Consider the following 23,199-nt stretch of genomic DNA (forward strand, 5'->3'; position numbering starts at 1 on the left):
TTGGATTTTATTTTAACTGGAGCTTTAGGTCTGGCAGTGACAAGGTACTCTTTAATGGTTTGCTGAACAGCCTCATAAAAGTTAATGAGTGGTACAGATAGTGAAGGCTACTATATTTGATAATGAAATGTATTTAATGTGTTTAGTAAATTAATTGGTCAGTATGTAATATTTTAGGTAAGTTATGAAATTCTGCCTTTTAACTGTAGTAAAGTATTAATGAAATGAGATTGTTTTGGAGGTTATGTTTTAGGGTATAGTGATCTGTAATGACAGCGTGTAATGTAGAAATTTCCCTGCTTCAGTCTTCTCCCTGACTGCTTTCTATTTAAATTGCTAAAATGAGCAATCATTCCCTTGCTGCTAAAAACCTCCTGAGTAGCTTTTTGTCACTGTAAAAGTTAAGCTTTCATATAGAATCTCCTTTATAGTCCAATTCCTGCCTCAATTTTTTCTCATCATTTCCCTTTCTATGTCCTCCCCCTTGAACTTTATGCTATAGCAATGTCAAATTACATATATTGCTGCTACTCACCTTTGCATATGCTAGTACCTCTGTAGGCACCATCTTTTCCTCCCCTCCTTCCTTAGTCAGCATGGCACATTCCTGTTCAGTTTTCAGAACCCTACTTAGGTGCCATCTCTCTAAAGAGAAACCTGTGAACCATCATCTCTCTCACCTCAGGAAAGCACCAGTTCATTTGCTAGTCTAAACTACTGCTGCTCCTGGCCAGGCACGGTGGGTCATGCCTGTAATCCCAGCACTTTGGGAAGCTGACGCGAGCGGATCACCTGAGGTCAGGAGTTTGAGACCAGTCTGGCCAACATGGTGAAACCCCGTCTATACTAAAAATACAAAAATTAGTTGGGTGTGGCTGGGCACGGTGGCTCATGCCTGTAATCCCAGCACTTTGGGAGGCCAAGGCGGGCAGATCACCTGAGGTCAGGAGATCGAGACCATCCTGGCTAACACGGTGAAACCCTGTCTCTACTAAAAACACCAAAAAATTAGCCGGGCATGGTGGCGGACGCCTGTAGTCCCAGCTACTCAGGAGGCTGAGGCAGGAGAATGGTGTCAACCCGGGAGGCGGAGCTTGCAGTGAGCTGAGATCATGCCACTGCACTCCAGCCTGGGTGACAGAGCCAGACTCCATCTAAAAAAAAAAAAAAATTAGCTGGGCGTGGTGGCAGGTGCCTGTTATCCCAGCTATTAGGGAGGCTGAGGCAGCAGAATTGCTTGAACCCAGGAAGCGGAGGTTGCAGTGAGCCGAGATGACACCACTGCACTCCAGCCTGGGCAACAGAGCAAGACTCTGTCTCAAAAACAAAACAAAACAAAACAAAAACTACTACTGCTCATTATACATATTTTTGTCATTTATATTTATTGTCTATTTTTTCTTCCCCACAAATTTGTAAGTTCCTTAAAGTTAGGAATGCTGTCTTACTCGTATTCATACTTAAAGTGTCTGTCATAATGTGTAAAATATAACAAATGATAAATAGCTACCAAACCTTTTGGTGCTTAGTGTTTTCACAAGTGTTCTTGTAAAAGCAAATCTGTAGTGTAATGTAAACATTTTCTTGAGTTAAAAGCTTACCTTAAATGTTTTTGGAATAGGAATAAATTGGGCTGTTTATTAAAGTTAAATATTGTACCATGGGAACATTTAAGATAACATATAGAAAATAGATGTCCTTAGATTTGTATTTGATCACCTTACCAAAACCTGAATGTATGGAGTGTGTTTAAATTGAGAAATACAGGTTCGTCATTAGCAAATTAATGGTTGTCATTTATTTTTCTCTGCCCAGTTAGAAAACCTAATAGTTTATCAACATGGGCTTTAAAAAAAAATTACCTTTCTTTGTTGTACTAGCTTTTAAATTAAAAAGACAATCTCGCTAAAGCAGTGGCATTAGGCACATGATTTTCCAAATTGAAAAATGCTATGTTTTTATTTATTTAGATTACCAGTTGAATATCCTAACTTTTACTGTTACAAATATGTGTATTTAAGCCAGAGTAACTGTAAAGCCTAGCTGTATATTTGGAATCATTTTCTCTGCAGTTACTCCTAATCATGTTCTGTAATGGTAGGCTCCATAGCTTATTTTTTCTTTTATTTGATTCAGCACCTAGCATAGTGCCTACACTTACAGGTGCTCAAGTGTTTGTTGAATGGATGAAAGTCATTGAATTGGTGAGTTCGTCAATCTTAACCTACTACCCTGCTCCTTGCAGGTTGCTTCAGGACCAGCTCCCTGCTGCCACAGCCCTCGGCCACAGCAGCAAGAAGCTAGTCCTTCCCTTGTAATTGATAAATGGGGGAACTATTTTGTTACTTGAAGATTTCCCTAAGTCTGAATCTTCAGGTATTATAGATCAAATTTGTTCCCCACTTTACTGATTATGTAAGCTTGAAGTATATACAGTGGGGCTGCATAAAATGAAGGATACTTGCAGTTACAGCTAATGGGACCCATAATTTTATAGTACCTTGAGGAGCAATAATATAATTAGTTTTCATGTTTAACCCTGACCCAGTTTCGCATAAGTTGAGAGTAGGTATTCTTGAGCCTGTGATCCTGATTTGAAAAATATCTCTCTGATATGGTAAAAAAAAAAACAAAACACAAACAATCTTGCTAGTCCCTTTTCTCATATGGGAATTTTTACTGTGGGGATTCTAACTATTGGGATACTTTTTAAGGCATATTCCTCTATAAAACATAAAATGTCTAGACTTACCTGGTTTTGAACAGCTTAGTGTTAAAAGAGTAACTTTGATTAGGTAAAAAGCCTTTGAGGTATTTTAATGAACACTAGTCTTCGCTGTTGGCAAGAAATCTGCTTGTTTTATTAAAATGCTTAATTGAAGAAAATAATATTCTTCTGTGATTAAAATTAGGAAGAAATAGAACCATTTCCAGAAGAAAGGGAGAACTTTCTTCAGCAATTGTACAAATTTATGGAAGATAGAGGTGAGTATTTTTTATTTATCATTAACGTGGTAAGTTTTGGACAGATAATTAGTATCTTAAAAATAAGAATAGAATTTTGTTTACTGAACTTTATGTCTTCAGTAATTATGGCTGTCTTTTTGACTCTGATATCACCAGCACCTAGCATAGCACCTGTCACGTAACAAGTAGAATGAGGAATTTGAAAGCATTTTGCCAGATATTGTGGCTATGGACACATAAATGCACTTATTACCCTGTCCTGCCAATCCCTTTACCTATCCATGGGTCCCTAAAGAACAGTAGCAAAATGGGAATTAAGCCAGAAATAGAGAAAGAAGTGTGACAAAGTCTCAAAGTGAGCCTTGGCTCAGCTTATTTAATCTGCCAGAAGCTGCTAAGGCCATGGAGGGATTGAAGGAAGAAGAATAACTTAGGGTAATGAACTAATCCTTCCGTAACCTCAACACTGTTATTCTCTAGCTTATCTTCTTGGTCAGAGTCTACTTTCTTCTTTTCTGGGAAGATGCTTGTAAGGGAGTAAGGAGAGGCTTTCTAGCTGTAAGGGAAGGGCAAAATGAATGATTACTGTTTGGAAACACCACAATATTCTGGGAATTGAACATTTTCTAAATCCCTGATTGTAGTGCTGATGAGTAGAAACTGACTCTGTTTGTCATGTTTTGTTTTCATAAATGATAACGCCTAACACAATATATTTCTTTTTCAATATAAAATGTCTTTGATTCTTGTATTATTTCTTTACATGAATGGAGGGTTGGCCTAAGAAGTATGTTGTTTCGTAGGCTCTTGTATAAGACAAATGAAAAAGCAAAGGAAATGAATAAAATCTAATACTAGAGTGAAAAAATATGATTAAGCCAGTCATATATTTTGTAGAAATGGCCATATGAGGCATTGTACCCCTACCCTGTTACCTCCTCTACCACTTTCTCATGGTTGGTTTGGTCCTAGCGTTGCATTTTCTTGTGTTAGAATGAAAACAAACAAACAAACATGTAGCTTTACTATAGAATCATTATTTAGAGTAGTAGTAAATTGGTAAAATACAAAGAAAATGCCATAAAAGTAACTCTTATTGGGAAGCAGTTGTCTAGTATTTATTTACTTGCTCAGCAGAGGGAAGAAAGTAGAATGAAAATAAAACGTTTCAAAAATCTGGTTATGTGAAAAATTTTAAAGTGGCCGTGGGCTTGTTTATGTGTAGATACCGTGTCTTTGATTAACAAGATAATTTCTCATATATATACACATATATATATGTGTATATATATGTGTATATATAAAATACTATAAATACTCTGGTATTATTTGAATCTTTTGAAATTTTAAGTTAAAAATGTAGTGTGGATCTAATATAGTTTGTGTTTTCTGTAACAGGTACACCTATTAACAAACGACCTGTACTTGGATATCGAAATTTGAATCTCTTTAAGTTATTCAGACTTGTACACAAACTTGGAGGATTTGATAATGTGAGTATTGTAGTCAAACTGAAACATCTTTTTCATGTAACATGTTTTCTCAGGTATCTGCCATCTCTGAAATTGTTTTTCTAAAGAACAAAACAAAGTTTTTCAGTAAAAACCTAACAAGAAGATAAAGTGGAAAGTACAGCTAGCCTCCTCAGACAAAATTTAAACTTTAAAGATTTTTTAGGCCAGGCATGGTGGCTCATGCCTACAACCCCAACACTTTGGGAGGCCGAGGCGGGTAGATCATTTTAGGCCAGGAGTTGGAGAACAGCCTGGCCAATATAGCAAAACCTCATCTCTACAAAGAATACAAAAATCAGCCAGACGTGGTGACGCACACTTGTAATCCCAGCTACATGGCAGGCTGAGGCACGAGAATCACTTGAACCCAGGAGGCAGAGATTACAGTGAGCCAAGATTGCACCACTGCACTGCATTCCAGCCTGGGTGACAGAATGAGACTGTCTCAAAAAAAAAAAAAAAAAAAAAAAAGGTTTTTTTCATATCAGCTTTCTGATTACTGTTAAATTGGTCAAACTTTCATAAACCTCCTTTTTTTATCTGAGTCACAGCACAGCCATATTGGTGGAAATCCTTCCTGTGTCTCTTTTTCATTAGACAGTATGCTCCTTAAGAGCAGGGATCTGTCTTAATATTCTTTATATTCTTAATCCCTTTAAGAATATAAAGGGATTAAAGCAGGAAATGTTTGTTGAACTGATCTGAAGAAATTATTTTAAGGTTGACGTGATGTACAATACTTATCCAATTGAGAATATTCTATGGAATAAAATACTTTACAAATTTCTGTAGAACTGCTTTCATTTATTAGCCTGTATATTTTATGTGAAATAATAAATCCTTTAAAAATGTTTGTCTCCATTTCTTTGTTAAAAATTTTGATTTAAGAACCTGAATATTTTTCCATTTTCCATAACTGGGTTTATTTAAAAGTCAAATGGGGCCAGTTATGGTGACTCATGCCTGTAATCTCAGCACTTTGGGAGGCTAAGGCCAGAAGATTGCTGGAGCCCAGGAGTTTGAGACCCGCCTGGGCAACATGGTGAGACTCCATCTCTACAAAAAAAATTTTTTAATTAGCCAGGTGTGGTGGTGTGCGTCTGTAGTCCCAGCTACTTGGGTTGCTGAGGCAGGAAGATCCCTTGAGTCCAGAAGTTCAGGGCTGCAGTGAGCTGTGTTTGTGCCACTGTTGCTGCACTTTAGCCTAGGCAATAGAATAAGATCCTGTCTCCAAAAAAAAAAAAAATAGTCAAATGGCCTAATATTTCAACATTTATAATTTTCTGATATTTGTTAGAGTACTAAAACCTTTATTTTTAAACCAGATTTAGAATTTATCAAGTTTTTAAAAATTCTTTTGAGACTAGGACCAATAAATATAAAAATATACTCATATATACTGTGTCTATCAAAATGTTATTATATTAACACCTTTTAATTTGAGAGTTTTTGTTTCACTTTGTCCATTAGATTGAAAGTGGAGCTGTTTGGAAGCAAGTCTACCAAGATCTTGGAATCCCTGTCTTAAATTCAGCTGCAGGATACAATGTTAAATGTGCTTATAAAAAGTAAGTTAGTATAATTGATACGATTATCTTCAGTATTTTTACCTAGAAAGCAGGATGAAATTTACCTTATAACTGAGGTTAATTATTTCTTTAAAGAAATCAGAACATTTTACTAGAGTAGTCATTCTATGATAGTATTTTCTAAAGTGTATTCTATGAATACTAGATCTATGAGAAATTCTGTGAAGAAAGTTTTTGTGGCTAAGTACATTTGTCAAGTACTTCATAGAAGTTAAAAAGCTAATATTCTAAAGTCAAGTAAATCCACATTTGAATCCTAGTTCTGCCAATTATTAGCTGTTTATGCCCTAGGGCCAGTTATTTATTCTCCTAAGCCTCAGTTTCTTCATTTGTGAAATGGAATGCTTGGCCAGGCACGGCGGCTCATGCCTGTAATTCCAGCACTTTGGGAGGCCGAGGCGGACAGATCACTCGCGGTCAGGAGTTCAAGACCAGCCTGGCCAGCATGGCGAAACCTTGTCTCCGCTAAAAATATAAAAATTACCTGGGCATAGTGGCTCACGCCTGTAGTCCCAGCTACTCAGAAGGCTGAGGCAGGAGAATTGCTTGAACCCAGGAGGCAGAGGTTACAGTGAGCTGAGATTGCGCCACTGCACTTCAGCCTGGGCAACAGAGTAAGACTATCTCAAAAAAAAAAAAAAGAATGCTGCTGCGTGCCCCAGGATTACTGTAGTGACTAAATGAGATTTACTAAGGAGTCCAGCCTCACACATAAGAAATGTGCAAAAAATAGATGCTATTACTAATACTTTTAATAGCTGTTATTGTTATGACTGAGCACAGTTTTTTAAATGAATTTTTTGACAAATTTTTTTGCATTGAAAAGATTAGAAAGAACTAGACTAAATTAGAATGTTAATATGGCTCAATATCTGAGAGTTTAGACAAAAGAAATGAATACACATTAAAAATAACTCTATAGTTATATTTTGAAGTGTTTTCACCAAATGTAATTTCTCTTCATGTTTCCAGATACTTATATGGTTTTGAGGAGTACTGTAGATCAGCCAACATTGAATTTCAGATGGCATTGCCAGAGAAAGTTGTTAACAAGCAATGTAAGGAGTGTGAAAATGTAAAAGAAGTAAAAGTTAAGGAGGAAAATGAAACAGAGATCAAAGAAATAAAGATGGAGGAGGAGAAGAATATAATACCAAAAGAAGAAAAGCCTATTGAGGATGAAATTGAAAGAAAAGAAAATATTAAGCCTTCTCTGGTAAATCAGATATTGTTAATTGTCCTTTGCTTTCTTTGGTATATTTTCCATATCCTCTATAAAGTTCCAAAATCAATATATTGTATAATATTATTATTTATTATTTATTTTCTTCATTAAGTGCTACTTTTGTATAATTTTTATCATAATAACTTCAACATAGCTGTTAGCTATTTTTGTCTAGAGCTTTAAAGTAGCAGGAGTTTCTTAAAAGTAATTTATAACTTTTAATATTAGAATTGGTTGATACCTCCTGTTGCTAAGAGATAAACCATGGATATAGGTTGAAAATTTTTACTTTTGTTGGTTTCTTTCCTCTGATCTTTTTCTAGGGAAGTAAAAAGAATTTATTAGAATCTATACCTACACATTCTGATCAGGAAAAAGAAGTTAACATTAAAAAACCAGAAGAAAATGAAAATCTGGACGACAAAGATGATGACACAACTAGGATAGATGAATCCCTCAACATAAAGGTAGAAGCTGAGGAAGAAAAAGCAAAATCTGGGTAAGAAAATTGTTTTTGGTTATGATGCATTTCAGCTTGATGGATTCTTATCATTTGCTCTTTGTATGTCTATATGTATGAATCGAAATTAATTGACAAAATATTAAATAATACAGTCATTGGCATTTATTAATTAAATAGCATTCACTTCTTTCAGAGACCCTACTGATAGAGATTTGTAGAGAAAGATCATACTTTGATCCACCCTTCTTGCTCTCATCATGGAAATTGATAAAATTTTTAGCTAGAGCAAAGTACTTTTTAGGTCTGCTGAATTACTTGATAATATAAACTTGGGGCTATGTCCATGTTTTATAGATTGTATGTTGGCTATAGATTCTGAGAGTTGTATTTATTTCTTAAGCAAAAGCAAGAGTGGAAAAATATTAAAGTTTTAAAAGGCCAAAAATTGTATGTTCTATTTTATGTGATAGTAGCATTTGTTTGTTTTAGTCACTTGGAATGATGAATTATTTGACAATGTAATTTATGCACTGCTAGTGGATCCCTGGATTTTATAGATAATCTTTGGCATTGAATCTTTTTTCTGAGGCTTAAAAAACATAAACATATCTATTAGTGTCTCATTTAAATAAGTACAATGAATTTTTTTAAAAAATCATTTAGCAGGCCAGGTGCGGTGGTTCACGCCTGTAATCCCAGCACTTTGGGAGGCCAGGGCGGGCAGATCACTTGATATCGGGATTTCAAGACCAGCCTGGCCAACATAGTGAAACCCTGTCTCTTCTAAAAATACAAAGAAGTCAGGTGTGGTGGCATGTGCCCGTAATCCCAGCTACTCAGGAGGATGAGGCAGGAGAATCTCTTGAATCCGGGAGGCAGAGGTTGCAGTGAGCTGAGATCGTACCACTGTACGCCAGCTTGGGGGACGGAGCGAGACTCTGTCTAAAAAAAAAAAAAAAAATCATTTAGCGTACTGACATTTGGCCACAGTATGCAGACGAACAGGGAAGGGGAAAATAAAAAATGGGGCTTATATGAATATAGTGAAAAGTGTTTATTATACTTTGTTGTATTTTTGTGTATAAAAATATATATTTGAAGTATGCCTTACTGCTGTTGGAGACTATTTCAAGTATTAAGAAACAGTAAAGATTTCAGCTTTTTGCCTAAAATCTTGATTGATCAGAGTTCTGAAATTTTGGTGGCACCATACAGACAAACATGGAAGAAAAAAATCCTGGGTTTAGAAGAATGTAGTAAAAGTGTTTGTTGATTATACATTGTTATATTTCTATGTGTAGAAGTGTATGTTTAAAGTACTGCTAAAGGAGATCATTTTGATAAGAATCTTAATAAAGACTCAGCTTTTTACCAAAAAATCTGATTTTTAAATCTGCAGATGTTTCTGGAACATCTGCTGTTTGCAAGGCACTGTGATAAATCTGTATTTTTTTCTTTGCTAATTTTTTAAGTTGGTGCTTCTGCTTATTTTATAGAATAAACTGTATTTTGTAGGTTTTTAATAACCCCTTTAACTCTATAATTATATGGATTTTTGTGTACTACAGATATTTATTAGTATATGCGTACCTCAAACTAAAATTTTCCTGATGTGACTGCCCTAGTTTGGTAGATATTTTTTAGAAGCATTGCAGTTGGGACTGTTTATATAGTACTCCCTGCTTTTCCACAGTTTCAGTTACCTGTGGTCAACTGTAGTCTGAAAACAGGTGAGTACAGTGCAATAAAATATTTTGAGAGAGTGAGACAAGACCATATTCACATAACTGTTATTACAGCATATTATAATTACTTTATGTTATTAGTCATTGCTTATCTCATGCTGTGCCTTATTAATAAATTAAACTTTATCAGAGGTATGTATGTATAGGAAAAAAAACAGTATATATAAGGTTTGGTACTATCCACGGTTTCAGGCATCCACTGGGGATCTTGGAATGTATCCCTTGCAGATAAGAGGGGCTTACTGTAATTGATTTTTGAGTTTTATTAGATAATTGCAGTGGAAAATTTTACAGTGATAAAGAATTAATATATAGGTATTTTTCTGGCATATAAACTTTCTCTAAGTAATAGGCTACTACCAAGAATGTTCAGTGTCCTTCTTCCATTGTCCAGATGTGGGAGATTGAAGAAGTTGATATATGTAAAATGTCTAGTTCAGTGCCTTGACCATAGCAGGTACTTAATACACTATCTTTTTTAAAAATTTTGTTTCATTGTAAAGAGTGTAACATCAAGTAGGGAAGATTTGATGTTTCTTTGTGAATTCAGATGAAAATCCTTGCTGATACATTTCGTTTCCCAAGATATTCTTCTCTAAAATATGACTAGCTTAAATGCGTATGTGTGTGTGTGTATGTATGTATGTATGTGAGTGTATGTATGTATATGAGTGCATGTATGTAGTGTATGCATCAACTTAATTTTTTTAACCTGTATGTTGGTTGCATTTTATACTTTCAGAGGCTCTCTTTCTTGGCATTCTGTGTTCCATCTGGTTTAGCACATTAGTCTTGAGTTTGCCACTGAAGTCTTAGAAAGTAGAATAGTTTTCTTTGGTTGATTGCCAGTAATTATGTTGTTTTTTTCTTTATACTTCAGTGTATTATTAAAGTGAATTTCATTTGGTTTGTGTCTGAGGGTGTTATTAAATGTATATGTATATTTTTAGTTTTTGATTGCTTGATTTCATTAATAAAAGAGTGTTGGGTTTTTGTTGTAGATTGAATGAAAATTTGCCTGGGCTACTACTTAAAGTATGATTGTGCTTGCACGCTGTTGGCATTTAGAATTGTTTGTATTCATCAACTCAGTGTATTCTATGATGTAAGATACAGCTTGGAGTTTGTCGTCATTTCAAAAAATTTAGAATTTTGATTCTATATCTCATTTTTATATGATGATTCTGAGGTGCATGATAAATCTCTTTTATTGTGGCCACAATAAAATATGCTTCTTTTCCCCAGTATGCAAAGATAGAGTCTTATGACTTAGGCAAGTATTCTTTAAAAAAAAATTGTTTTAATTTACTATATAAAATAAAATTCCTCATAATAATTTATCATTGATAATGCCATTTCTGTTAATTTTTTATTTTAGCCTTAATAAAATTACTTTTTCATAATAGAAATATTAAGGTATTTTCAATAACGTTGTTAATATTTTAATCTCAGGCTGGGTGCGGTGGCTCATGCCTGTAATCCCTGCACTTTGGGAGGCCCAGGCAGGCGGATCACCTGAGGTCAGGAGTTCGAGACCAGCCTGGCCAACATGGTGAAACCCCATCTCTACTAAAAATACAAAAAATCAGCTGAGCGTAGTGGCTGATTTTTGTAGTCCCAGCTACTTGGGAAGCTGAAGCAGGAGAATTGGTTGAACCTGGGAGGTGGAGGTTGCAGTGAGCTGAGATCACGCCACTGTACTCTAGCCTGGGCAACAGAGCGAGACTCTGTCTCAAAAAAAAAAGTATATATATATATATATACACTTTTATATATATATATACACACACACTTATATGTGTGTGTGTGTGTGTATATATATACATATATATACATATATATGTATATCTCAGATTATAGCTGGTTTCATGAAGGTTTTAGTTTTTTAAATACTTATATATTTGACTGTAACTGAATCTTTAAAATAGGAATAAATCTTGAGAATTTTTGAGGAATTTGTGTTATAGTTCAGACAAAATTGATACATTTGATACTTTCCTGAACATGGACTTACTTCTACCGGTCCATTAAACATCCCCCCAACACTCCTGCCCCACTATACAAAAGGAAAAGGAGAATAAAAAAGCATTATAGTGCTGCTTATATCACTATTTATATATTATTTTTGTTGCCTGTATAATTGCATAATTAGGAATGATAAAGTATATTATCCCTAAAAAGGTTGCATATAGGAATATAAAGCTGAAATTTTCAGTGGAGGAAGTTTTTTTTTTTTTAATATAAATATTATATTCATCAGGCGGGTGCAGTGTCTCACACCTATAATCCCAGCACTTTGGAAGGCCAAGGTAGGAAGATTGCTTGAGCCCAGGAGTTCAAGACCAGCCTAAACAACATAGTGAGACCCCTGTCTCTACAAAAATAAAAAATAAAAAATTATCTGGGTGTGGTGGTGTGTGCCTGTAGTCCCAGCTACTTGGGATGCTGAGGTGGGAGGATCATTTGAGCACAGGAAGTCAAGACCACAGTGAGCCATGATCAGGCCACTGCACTCCAACCTGGATGACACAGTGAGACCATGTCTCCAAGGGGGGGAAAAATATATATATATATATACATACACACACACACACACACACACATATATATATGTGTGTGCGTGGTGTAATATATGTATATATATAATCATTAATCTTAATATATAATGTAGCATATATTTTAATATATCATGTGTATTTTACATATTATTAATTTTTAAAGCTTAAATACTAAACTATCTGGTTGTTCTGCCTTATGATGTTTAGTCATTTGTCAGCCCTAAAGTGATGGAGTCTTTAAGTACAGACATACAGGACAACAAATAAAACCAGACTAAATGTAGCCTTGGATTTCATATTGAAATTAAAAAAAAAATAAATCTAGTGTTTGGAAAGATTTATAATTGAAGATTTTCTCCAACTTGTTGAATACAGATTGGTGGTCAATATAAAAAGGATATGAATGCTCAGTTTTAGAAAGTACGTGGTACTAAGAAGATAAAAATGGATGTAAGGCCAGGTGTGGTGGCTCACGGCTGTAATCCCAGCACTTTGGGAGGCCGAGGTGGGCGGATCACCTGAGGTCAGGAGTTTGAGACCAGCCTGACCAACATGGTGAAACCCTGTCATTACTAAAAATACAAAAAAATTAGCTGGGCGTGGTAGTGGGTGCCTGTAATCCTAGCTACTTGGGAGGCTGAGGCAGGAGAATCGCTTGAACCTGGGAGGCGGAGGTTGCAGTGAGCCGAGATTGCGCCATTGCACTCCAGCCTGGGCGACAGGAGTGAGACTCTATCAAAAAAAAAAAAAAAGGATGTAATACTCTTTCTAGAATAGTTTGACTTTTAGTTTCATATACTTGTAATTGGCCTCTCATCTGTCTATTTCTTTGGAACGTCAAAGTTGAGAAGATTTGTAGAAGATGTTAATAAATCTGTGGTAATGAGAGTAGAAATTGTGTTGAAGTTTAAAGGAAAGAACAAACCTGATAAGATATTAGTAGTACATTATTAGAATATTTCTGTTTAAATTAAAATAGTATTTTAGTTATTATAACATTTGAAAATTCGGTTGGAGAATGTTTTAAAGTTATTAAGACTGCCATCTGCTAGTAAAAATTATTGTTTCAAACTTCCTGAGGCCTCCAGCTTGGGTGACAGAGCAAGACTCTGTCTCTAAAAAAATAAAATAAACATCTTGAGGCTGGAAATATTTGAATGAAAAATAATTTTTAGTTGTAAAATGACAATGAAGTATAATGAATTCTTTTGTCAATTGAGATGTGAAACACTTTTATTAATAAAACATGAAAAAATTGTTAGAGTTGACCATACTTGCTTCTTGCTGTTCGGCACAAATTCTGTTCTTTCTGACTTTTGGAAATTTTCCTTTACTGCACTTATTTTTGAATCTTCATTTTCTCTAAATGTGTCTTTCTGTAACCTTGGTTGTCTTACAGTTTTAGTTTTTAATAGTAAAATGAAACTCTGAGAATTTCATACACGTGGAACCTGCTTTTCCTGGAACAATCACAGCCACAACTTTTATCAATATATGTGGTTTGGAACTGAAAAACTTATGAAGTGTCTTTTATTAACTCTGCAATTTTTTAAACCTTTCAAGAGATGAAACGAATAAAGAAGAAGATGAAGATGATGAAGAAGCAGAAGAGGAGGAGGAGGAGGAAGAAGAAGAAGAGGATGAAGATGATGATGACAACAATGAGGAAGAGGAGTTTGAATGCTATCCACCAGGCATGAAAGTCCAAGTGCGGTATGGACGAGGGAAAAATCAAAAAATGTATGAAGCTAGTATTAAAGATTCTGATGTCGAAGGTGGAGAGGTCCTTTACTTGGTGCATTACTGCGGATGGAATGTGAGGTAACTTGAGTTTTAGCTAGTGATTATTACCTAAAAACAATTATAAAATACTTTTCTATTTAAAAACTTAAGTAACGGATTACAGATTTATTAGTATTCTAAGTGAGGTCATAGTACCTTATAAAAAATACATAGCTTTTAGCATGCAAATACCTCACTTAGCGACTTACAATTAATGTTTTCAGTACTTAGAAGATATCCCTAATGTCTAGAAAACCGAGGTCTACACACTTGATTTTTATGTACTACATGTAGATCAGTAGACAAAACATTGTTGAAATGATCAGAACTTCTGGACATCTACAAACCAATTATCAGGCTGCTGGCTGTCTTGCATTTTAAACTACATTGCCACAGTAACCTCTTTTTTGTATTCTTAAGTCATTTCTTTCCTTCTGTAGTCAGGGATTTAAAATCCTAGGAAACATTAGCTATTTTAAGAAAGCCTTATCTCCTTAATTAACAGCTATTGCATTACAACCTTATTCAGAAGTCTCAGAAATTTATTAGTATCTTTGAAAAAATATGGTTGAACATGTAAGCAGGCCTGCTTCACTAAAATACAATGCACTTTTTGACTGCTCCTAACCTAGGGAACTGAAAGGCAAGAGTGAAATTTGGTTTTAAGTCGTGTTCAATGACTTAAGCATTTTTCTTAGATAAATTTTCTTTGGCTTTCCAAAGAAATTTTGTATTTTGATTTTAACCAAAATTGGCAAGCCAGTTTTGGGATCTATTCGTTCAGTTATCTTTTAAGAATAATTTGTTTTAGAATATTTGATATTATATTTGAAATGTAGCCTATAAGACAGTTAGATACCTGGAAAGATTAACCATAGAAGTTTTAAGTTGTGGTTTCATGGTGTACCTAGTGTCTTCAAGGAGGAATACAGTTCTCATGCTTTATACTTAAATTATATTCTGTGGTTTGGGAAGTTAATAGGAAGGCATCATCTCAAATTCTGTGTTTGAGTGTTGCAAATGAAATTTTGATTCTCTTTAATCACTTCCCACAATGCCCTTTCTCTAAAGAAAATCACTTCTGAGAGTTTTGAGGCTGTCCTTACTAACTTTTCATTCTACTTTCACATACATATAAATGTACTCATAGAAAATATATAGTATTCTTACATGCATGTGTTTTAAATAAATTATACTATACAAAATTGTGTTTCTTAAATTTTTTGTTGTTCTGTTGTGTAATAGGAAGCTCATGATCTAATCTGATTACCTTTCTTATTTTGAGAAAAGTACCAGTCTGATCCATTCTGATGCTTGGAAGAAAATAGCAAATAGCAACTTAAGTCATGAGGAAATGTTCAGAAGTTTTGTTTTGGGCTCATTCTTTATTATGTCTAATCAGGATACAGTTTTAGATTTTAAGAATACCTATCATCAGAGCTTAGATGTGATAGTTACCCAGAAACATAAGTTTTTCCAGATACCACTTTAACACACTGCACAATTTATCCTTTCACCTGTTGGTTCTTTTTTTTTTTGTTTTTTGTTTTTATTTTTGTTTTTGTCTTTTTTTGGAGACGGAGTCTAGCTCTATTGCCCAGGCTGGAGCGTAGTGGCACGATCTCTACTCACTGCAACTTCCACCTCCCGAGCTCAAGCGATTCTTGTGCCGCAGCCTCCTGAATAGCTAGGATTATAGGCGCCTGCCATTGTGCCTGGCTAATTTTCGTATTTTTAGTAGATATGGGGTTTTGCCATGTTTGTCTTGAACTCCTGACCTCAGGTGATCCGCCTTGGCCTCCCAAAGTGTTGGGATTACAGGTGTCAGCTGTTGGTTCTGATGCTGCCTTTCTGGTATGTGATTTTCCTCACCTGAAGGCCTGGCTATTAATGAATATATTCCAAAGAAGGTACTTGAGATCTCAGATATAGCTACCAAAAGAATATTTTGCCCAATTTTTGACTTCTAGTCATTTTGATCTTACTAAATTATCTTACTGAATATAAATGTAGAGGGAGTTCTACTTCTGCCTAGGATATAAATGTAAATGTAGAATATGTTAGTTTAAAATTAGGAAGAAAAAAGCTGGGTGTGGTGTTGCATGTCTGTAGTCCCAGCTGCTGAGGTGGGAGGATCGCATGAACCCAGGAATTCGAGGCTGCAGTGAACTATGATCATGCCACTGTACTCCAGCCTGAGTGCCAGAATGAGACCTCATCTCTTAAATTAAGAAATACTTGGATTAGTAAAAACGAATGATTACTGCATAATGCCCATGAGATAGAGTCACAACACCTTTTGCCTCTCTTTTTAGTTTTTCTAATTATTTTGCTAGTTTACATGTAGAGGCAGTTTTTCCTCTTGGCCTTTATGAAGTATTTGAAATTCTTTGAGAAATGGATAGAATTTAGGTGTTCTCCAACTTTCAGTATATATAATCAGGGCTCATTTCCTTCCTTCCTTTCCTCCTTCCCTCCTTCCCTCCTTCCTTCCACGGAGTTTCACTTTTAATGCCCAGCTTGGAGTGCAATGGCTGGATCTTGGCTCACCGCACCCTCCGCCTCCCGGGTTCAAGCGATTCTCCTGCCTCAGTCTCCTGAGTAGCTGAGATTACAGGCATGTGCCACCACGTCCAGCTAATTTTTGTATTTTTAGTAGAGATGGGTTTTCTCCATGTTGGTTAGGCTGGTCTCAAACTCCCGACCTCAGGTGATCCACCTGCCTCAGCCTCCCAAAGTGCTGGGACTACAGGCATGAGCCACCGTGCCCAGCCAAGGCTTATTTTCTATTAATTGGCTCTTTAAACAAAAAAGGCTTAGTAGATATAAGAACTGAGTCATTCATGAAACTGTTTTACAGTTAAGATATAGCTTTGTTTTGTTAAGAAAAGGTTGACTAAAATAAAGAGAATTCCAGGAGTATTTTGATTTTAGACGGTAGAAAGAATCTCTAGTAATTTAGTTTTTAAATAGATAGCGGGAAGGGAAAGTGAGGAAAGAATTTAAATTGAGGCATTCAAGTTTTTTAATAATATAGGAAGGAAAATGGGACCTAGTTCAACAAGACATTCTTGTGTTACTGTGAAGGTTGCCATCTATTTCTGAGAACTCAAGTGCTTGTATGCTATGAACTTTCAAAAGAAGAAAACTTAACATCTTGATGAAGACCTGTAGGATGGATCTCTATACACTCCAACATCATGGAGAAAACAAATGTACTTCAGTAGATTAAGCAGTTAATCTTCTTAGAGTTAACGTAACAGTATTTTATTTCTCTCTACAATAATCAGTCTGTCTTATTGATAAATAAGCAATAATTTTTATTTTTGCTGCTCCTCCAGTTCTGAAGCTAATTTAATAAGGACTGCAACAAATCCTCATCAGCTCTATGACAGTTTTTTTTTTATTTTTAGGGTCTTCAGCTTGATCTCTAAATTTATACTTAACAGATGTGAAATTAGAAATGAAGATTTATGCGTGGAGGTTCATGAAAATAGTTTTATCTTTAGTGGCAGTCATTCATGACAAGCAGTTTGGGAGATTTGTGTGGACCTATTTCCATGGTTTTTTAAATCTGAAACATGTATTTCAGATAAAAAAAAAAAAAAAAAAAAAGAGAGACAGACATGACCTCGTTCTGTCACCCAGGCTGGAGTGCAGTGGTGCCATCATGGGTCTCCAGCCTCGACTTTTGGGCTCGAGTGATCCTCCCACCTCAGCCTCTGGAATAGGTGGGACTATAGGTGTGCATCACCACACCTGGCTAATTTTTTATCTTTTGTAGGGATGGGGTCTCACTGTGTTGCCCAAGCTGGTTTCAAACTCCTGGGCTCAAGCAGTCCTCCTGCTTTGGCTTCCAAAAGTGCTGGGATTATAGACATGAACCAATGCTCATGGCCATGAAACATGTTTTTCCAGTAAAGAGATTTTCTCAAATAATGTAAAAGTATCTGTCTTTTTGTTTAAAAATACTGTTTTTAGGCCAGGTGCAGTAGCTCATGCCTGTAATCCCAGCACTTTGGGAGGCCGAGGTGGGCAGACCACCTGAGGTCAGGAGTTCGAAACCAGCCTGGCCAACATGGCGAAACCTCATCTCTACTAAAAATACAAAAATTAACCGGACATGATGGCAGGTGCCTGTAATCCGATCTACTTGGGAGGCTGAGGCATGAGAATCACTTGATTCAGGGGCACAGAGGTTGCAGTGAACCAAGATCATGCCATTGCACTCCAGCCTGGGTGACAGAGCAAGACTCCGTCTCAAAAAAAAAAAAAAAAATCCATTTTCTTGTTAATTTTTACATTTTTCTTTTTTTTTCTAACTAAAATGCTGTTTGTTTGTTTGTTTTTGAGATGGAGTTTTGCTCTTGTTGTCTAGGCTGGAGTGCAGCGGCGTGATATCATCTCACTGCCACCTCCGCCTCCCAGGTTCAAGAGATTCACCTGTCTCAGCCTCCCAAGTAGCTGGGATTATAGGCACATGCCACCATGCCCAGCAAGTTTTTGTATTTTTAGTAGAGATGGGGTTTCACCATGTTGACCAGACTGGTCTCGAACACTTGACCTCAGGTGATCTGCCCACCTCTGCCTCCCTAAGTGGTGGGATTATAGACGTGAGCCACTGCACCCGACCTGTATAAATCTTTAATATAATTTTCATGTATGTCTCATTTCACAGCTGAAAATGTTGATTTTTGTTATACAAAGGTTAACATTTGGGCAAGTTTGTTTTCTATTATTGTGATGAAAAAAAAGTCATATTTTAACATGTTCACACCACATTTATGGGAAAGGGCCTGAACTCTTTAACCACAAATAGTATAATACTTTTACAGAATTTTTCTGATGCAGTGACAGTATCTAAAACTATTGTCTAGCGCTATATTACTTACTATGTCACCAAGCACTAGGCATGTTTGGAGTATGCTCATAAATTATTTTTTAAACTCTTCTAAAAATAACAATTTAGAAAAATGAGAAAAATACATAAAAGTAGAAAGATAAAATTATTGCTGGCCGGGCACGGTGGCTCACGCCTGTAATCCCAGCACTTTGGGAGGCTGAGGTGGGCGGATCACCTGAGGTCGGGAGTTCGAGACCAGCCTGACCAACATGGAGAAACCCCATCTCTACTAAAAAAACACAAAATTAGCCAGGCATGGAGGCACATGCCTATAATCCCAGCTACTAGGGAGTGTGAGGCAGGAGAATCGCTGGAACCTGGGAGACGGAGGTTGCGGTGAGCCAAGATTGCGCCATTGCACTCCAGCCTGGGCAACAAGAGTGAAACTCCATCTCAAAAAAAAATAAATAAAATAAAATTACTAATATTATAATGTGTTCTCTTTTAGTCTTTTAAAATGTCTCCATACATTTAAAAAAAATTAGTTCTGCTTAAGTAGTTTTTAATAGTAGGCTCTCTGTTATATTTAACTTTTCTTAGTGACGTTAATATTTTATAGAGAATCTTAGTGTAATTATCTAATTGATCCTTTTCACTCTCAAGTTTCTAAGTCATGTCGTAAATATGGGATTGATTTTTGAAAGTAAGGGTACACATTGAAATTAACATGCCGTAAACTGGTTGAGTGTGTTGGATTTCTTTGTTTAGTAACAACTGAGTGAAACTATCTAGACTAATTGGCGTGGAATTTAAAATACATCAATATTTTGTAATAGTGTATCAATACTGATTGAATTTTCTCGCTCATTTCCAGCTTGGCTTTCTGTAATCAAAGAGTTGCAAATTTAGTTAGAGAATAATTTTTTATATGTTGAAGATCACCAGCTGCATTAATGGGAACCCAAAAGTAAAAGAGACACTGTAAAACTTCAGTTGTAAAACTCTTAAATAAGCCACAACAGTTCTAGTTCATGTTAACAGTTATAGAGAACTGAAAATAAGCTAAATTATGCTAAATATATTATTTGAAATTAAAAATGTATTACAGTTAAAAAATATTTTCACCAAACAAATTAAATCCTCTTAGGAGGGAATGAGTTAGGGGTTGAAAAAACCTGCTAAAAGGCTTCACAAATGAGTAGGCTCAATCCTACTTTTTGCCATCATTCAGTTGCTTTTTATCACACTTTATTCCTTTATTTTCCAAACATAAGTTGAATATCCACTATGTGCCAAATACTGTGCTTGTCACCAAAGATACCAAGAAGTGGTCCTTATTAAGGAATTCATAATAATAATTCCTTATTAAGGTATTGATCCTACCACCCCTTACCTCTCCACCCCAGTTAATGCGCTCAGTCTTCCCTTGATATTGCTTACATTCCCTGGCATTTATTATTATAATCACTTCTTTTGACTCGAGCTGTTCTTTTTCTGTCCTTTTGCTTTATAGTACTCATCTGACAAAACCACAAGAACCTTGATTAAATCTAACCCTCCAGCTCCTTGCCTGCACTTGTGCAGCCGATACTGGTTGGAGTAAAGCAAGCAACCACAATGACTGTTCTTATTTTAAATTCATAACTGTGAACCTCAAGTGGGTCCTTAATTCTTTATGTCCTTCTTCCATTCACTCTCCTACTTTCTTAGAAGACTATTTCATACTGCTGCTTATGTCTTCACATCCCCAACATCTCTTCCCTATCCTCATTTTCAGCTGGTGACTTTGCTTTGTACCTACTGAGAGATAGAAACAAGAAAAACATTTCTACACACTTCATAAGATCTGCCTACCTAACTGCATTTGCTGCCACATTCTCTGTGTTTTCATCTTTAGCCATAGATATACAATCATGCTACTGTCTGAAGCCAGTCTTCATAACCATCCCTTCTTGACTGATCAAAGACATGGCCCATTTTCTTGCTCTGTTCTGAGTCATTCCCACTAATTACAGATCTGTGGTTATTTGTCACATCTCAAGGAAAACCTTTTCTGGAGCCTGACTTCTCCTACTGTGACATTTCTTCGCTCCATTTTCATTCAGCAGAACTGTTTGAAAGTTACCTACACTTGTTATTCAGTTTCTCTCCTTTTTCTGTGTAAATCCACTCTCATCAGCCTTTTGTTCACTGTGTCTCCACAACTGTGCTTACCAGGAACACTAGTGACCCTTTGTAAATAAATTCCTCCTGCTTTTCTTGCCCTCTTACGTGCCTTATCAATGGCTTTACAGTCAGTTGATCACTCCTTCCATGATATGCTTTGCTTGGGCTCCAGCTGCTCCAGCTACAACCATTTTTCTTGTTTGTTTTCCTTTTCTTCCTTTCTCAAGATTAAGAAACCACTCCTAAATTATCTTTTCTGTCTTCCTCATCTTTGTGTTTTCTCCCTTCTAATTTTTCCCCTATTTCTTTCTAATATCCATTTAGCATTTTTTTGGTTTCTGTTCCTATTTTTCCAATCCTAACTTGAGTCACAATTCTGATATTGAATTTTTCTAAATTATTTTTCTGAGCCAAAGGAATTTGATCTGGAATATAACTTTCACCTAGGACTCTGGGTAAATTCTTTCCCTTCGACTCTCCTCCCCCTCCTTTTCTTTTTTTCTTCATCGTTCAAGCTTTCTACATCAGGACTACATTATGTATTATTACAAAAGTGAACTTAATTTTAAAATATGAAAAAAATTTCTGTTTCATATCTATCCTCCTAATATCCCTTACCACATCTAGAAAAGTATTCATTTGGCATATGATAAGTACTAATGAATGTTGAACTAAATTGGACCTCCTGACAACAAAATGGAAAGTAGAGCAGAAGGTAAAATCCAAATAAAAGCCACTGGTTTTTTAAAGCGATACCTATAATAGGGGATTGGGACAGATATGGCTTGACCCTCTCACTGGAGCTGCTTCTAACCTCATTTATATATAACTCTGTGTTTCGCTTTCTGAGGAACTCTCAGACTTTTCCACAGAGACGACACCGTTTTACATTCTCACCAGCAATGTGTTAGGGTTCCAGGTTCTCTGCAGCCTTGCCAACACTTGTTATTCTCTGTTTAAAAAAAATTTGGAGGTTATAGCCATTCTAGTGAGTGTGAAGTAGTATCTCATTGTGCTTTTGATTTGCATTTCCCTAATGACTAGAGTTGAACATTTTTTCATGTAGTTATTAGCCATTTGTGTATCTTCTTTAGAGGAACGTCCCTTCAGGTTTTAGCCATTTTTGAATTGGTCAGTTGTTTTGTTGTTGTTGAATTGTAGTTCTTCATATATTCTAGATGTTATTCCCTTATCAGATACATGATTTGCAAACGTTTCTTTTGTTGCCTCTGCTTTTGATGTTATTTCCAAAGAAACATTGCCAAATCCAGTGTTCTGAAAATTTTCCTGTATGTTTTCTTCTAAGAACTTTATAGTTTTCGCTGTAATGTTTACATCATTGATCTAATTTGAGTTCATATTTGTATATGATATATGTGACCTCTTTGGGTTACATAAAGGGCCCATCTCTTAGCAAACAAAATGGAGTTGAGACTGAGAGACTGGAATGAATTTGATTGGAAATATTAATTTTCTGTGACTTTTTAGCTATTCTTAGTCTCCTTTTGTCCTTAAAAAATTTTTAAGTCACTTTTCAGCTTAATTTCTTTGTTCTTTCCTGCTCTAAAATGTTTTGTGTCCTTCATTTTTTTTCTTTTTTCTTTTATTTCCATGTAATCTGATCCCTGCTATACTTGAGTTGTGTATGCCATTGGATTTAGGAATATTGAAATAGAGTACAAAGTTATTCTACTTATTTTCTTTGAAATAATTGTCCTGGTAATGATAGAAAGCAAGGTCCCCTGGGAAGTTGTCTGCCTTGTTTCTATAGTACAGAAGTCAGAGGCCTATAAAATGACCATTTGACAGTGGTTTCCATTATCTGTAAGTTTGTATTAAAAGAGAGTGGCTTTTGAGTTAACCATAGTTTTTGAATACAAATGAACATAAACATTTCCTTCATGAAAAAAAGATGATAATTCAGTTGTGTGTTATACTGAAATGGGCTTTAATTTTTCTTTGTGTATTCATCTTAGAGTGTTTACTAAACTTGGACCTGTTTCATTCAGTAGTTTTGTAGATGGGCAGGTACATTGGTATTTTTGTCTAAGTATGCACAAATAACTAATTCCATACATTTATCAGATATTAACAAAGTATACTTTCGGGGAATTTAAAAAACTTAGCATCTGCATTACAATATGCAATTAATGGCACAGTTAACCATTTGCAGTTGTCTTTGTACGCTTTGGTAAAATGCTGTATTAGTGTTCTTATTATTACATATTACCTCTGCCTAAAGACCTATACTTCCGTTTCATTTTATAGCGTTATATTGCTTAGGAAAACCTATTGATATAATTACTATACCATTCCGTTGAGCTGTTGATGTCAACTCTTAAATATG

At 35.6% G+C, this 23,199-nt stretch overlaps 1 protein-coding gene across 6 annotated transcripts in view; it reads left to right on the top strand.

Moving 5' to 3' along the window:
* The window catches only part of ARID4B (AT-rich interaction domain 4B), a 160,428-nt gene that overhangs the window by 99,350 nt on the left and 37,879 nt on the right, over positions 1-23,199 (top strand). For 4 of the 6 annotated variants that reach the window (XM_063670896.1, XM_063670906.1, XM_063670910.1 and 1 more), the window contains exons 12-17: positions 2,913-2,985; positions 4,366-4,460; positions 5,952-6,049; positions 7,043-7,286; positions 7,619-7,794; positions 13,625-13,882. In XM_063670896.1, coding sequence (XP_063526966.1) covers positions 2,913-2,985; positions 4,366-4,460; positions 5,952-6,049; positions 7,043-7,286; positions 7,619-7,794; positions 13,625-13,882 — 944 coding nt within the window. The remainder of the gene's footprint in view (positions 1-2,912; positions 2,986-4,365; positions 4,461-5,951; positions 6,050-7,042; positions 7,287-7,618; positions 7,795-13,624; positions 13,883-23,199) is intronic. The other 2 variants (XM_063670899.1, XM_063670903.1) reach the window with 2 other exon arrangements.

This window comes from Pongo pygmaeus, chromosome 1 (assembly GCF_028885625.2).
Source record: "Pongo pygmaeus isolate AG05252 chromosome 1, NHGRI_mPonPyg2-v2.0_pri, whole genome shotgun sequence".
Lineage (NCBI taxonomy): Eukaryota > Metazoa > Chordata > Mammalia > Primates > Hominidae > Pongo > Pongo pygmaeus.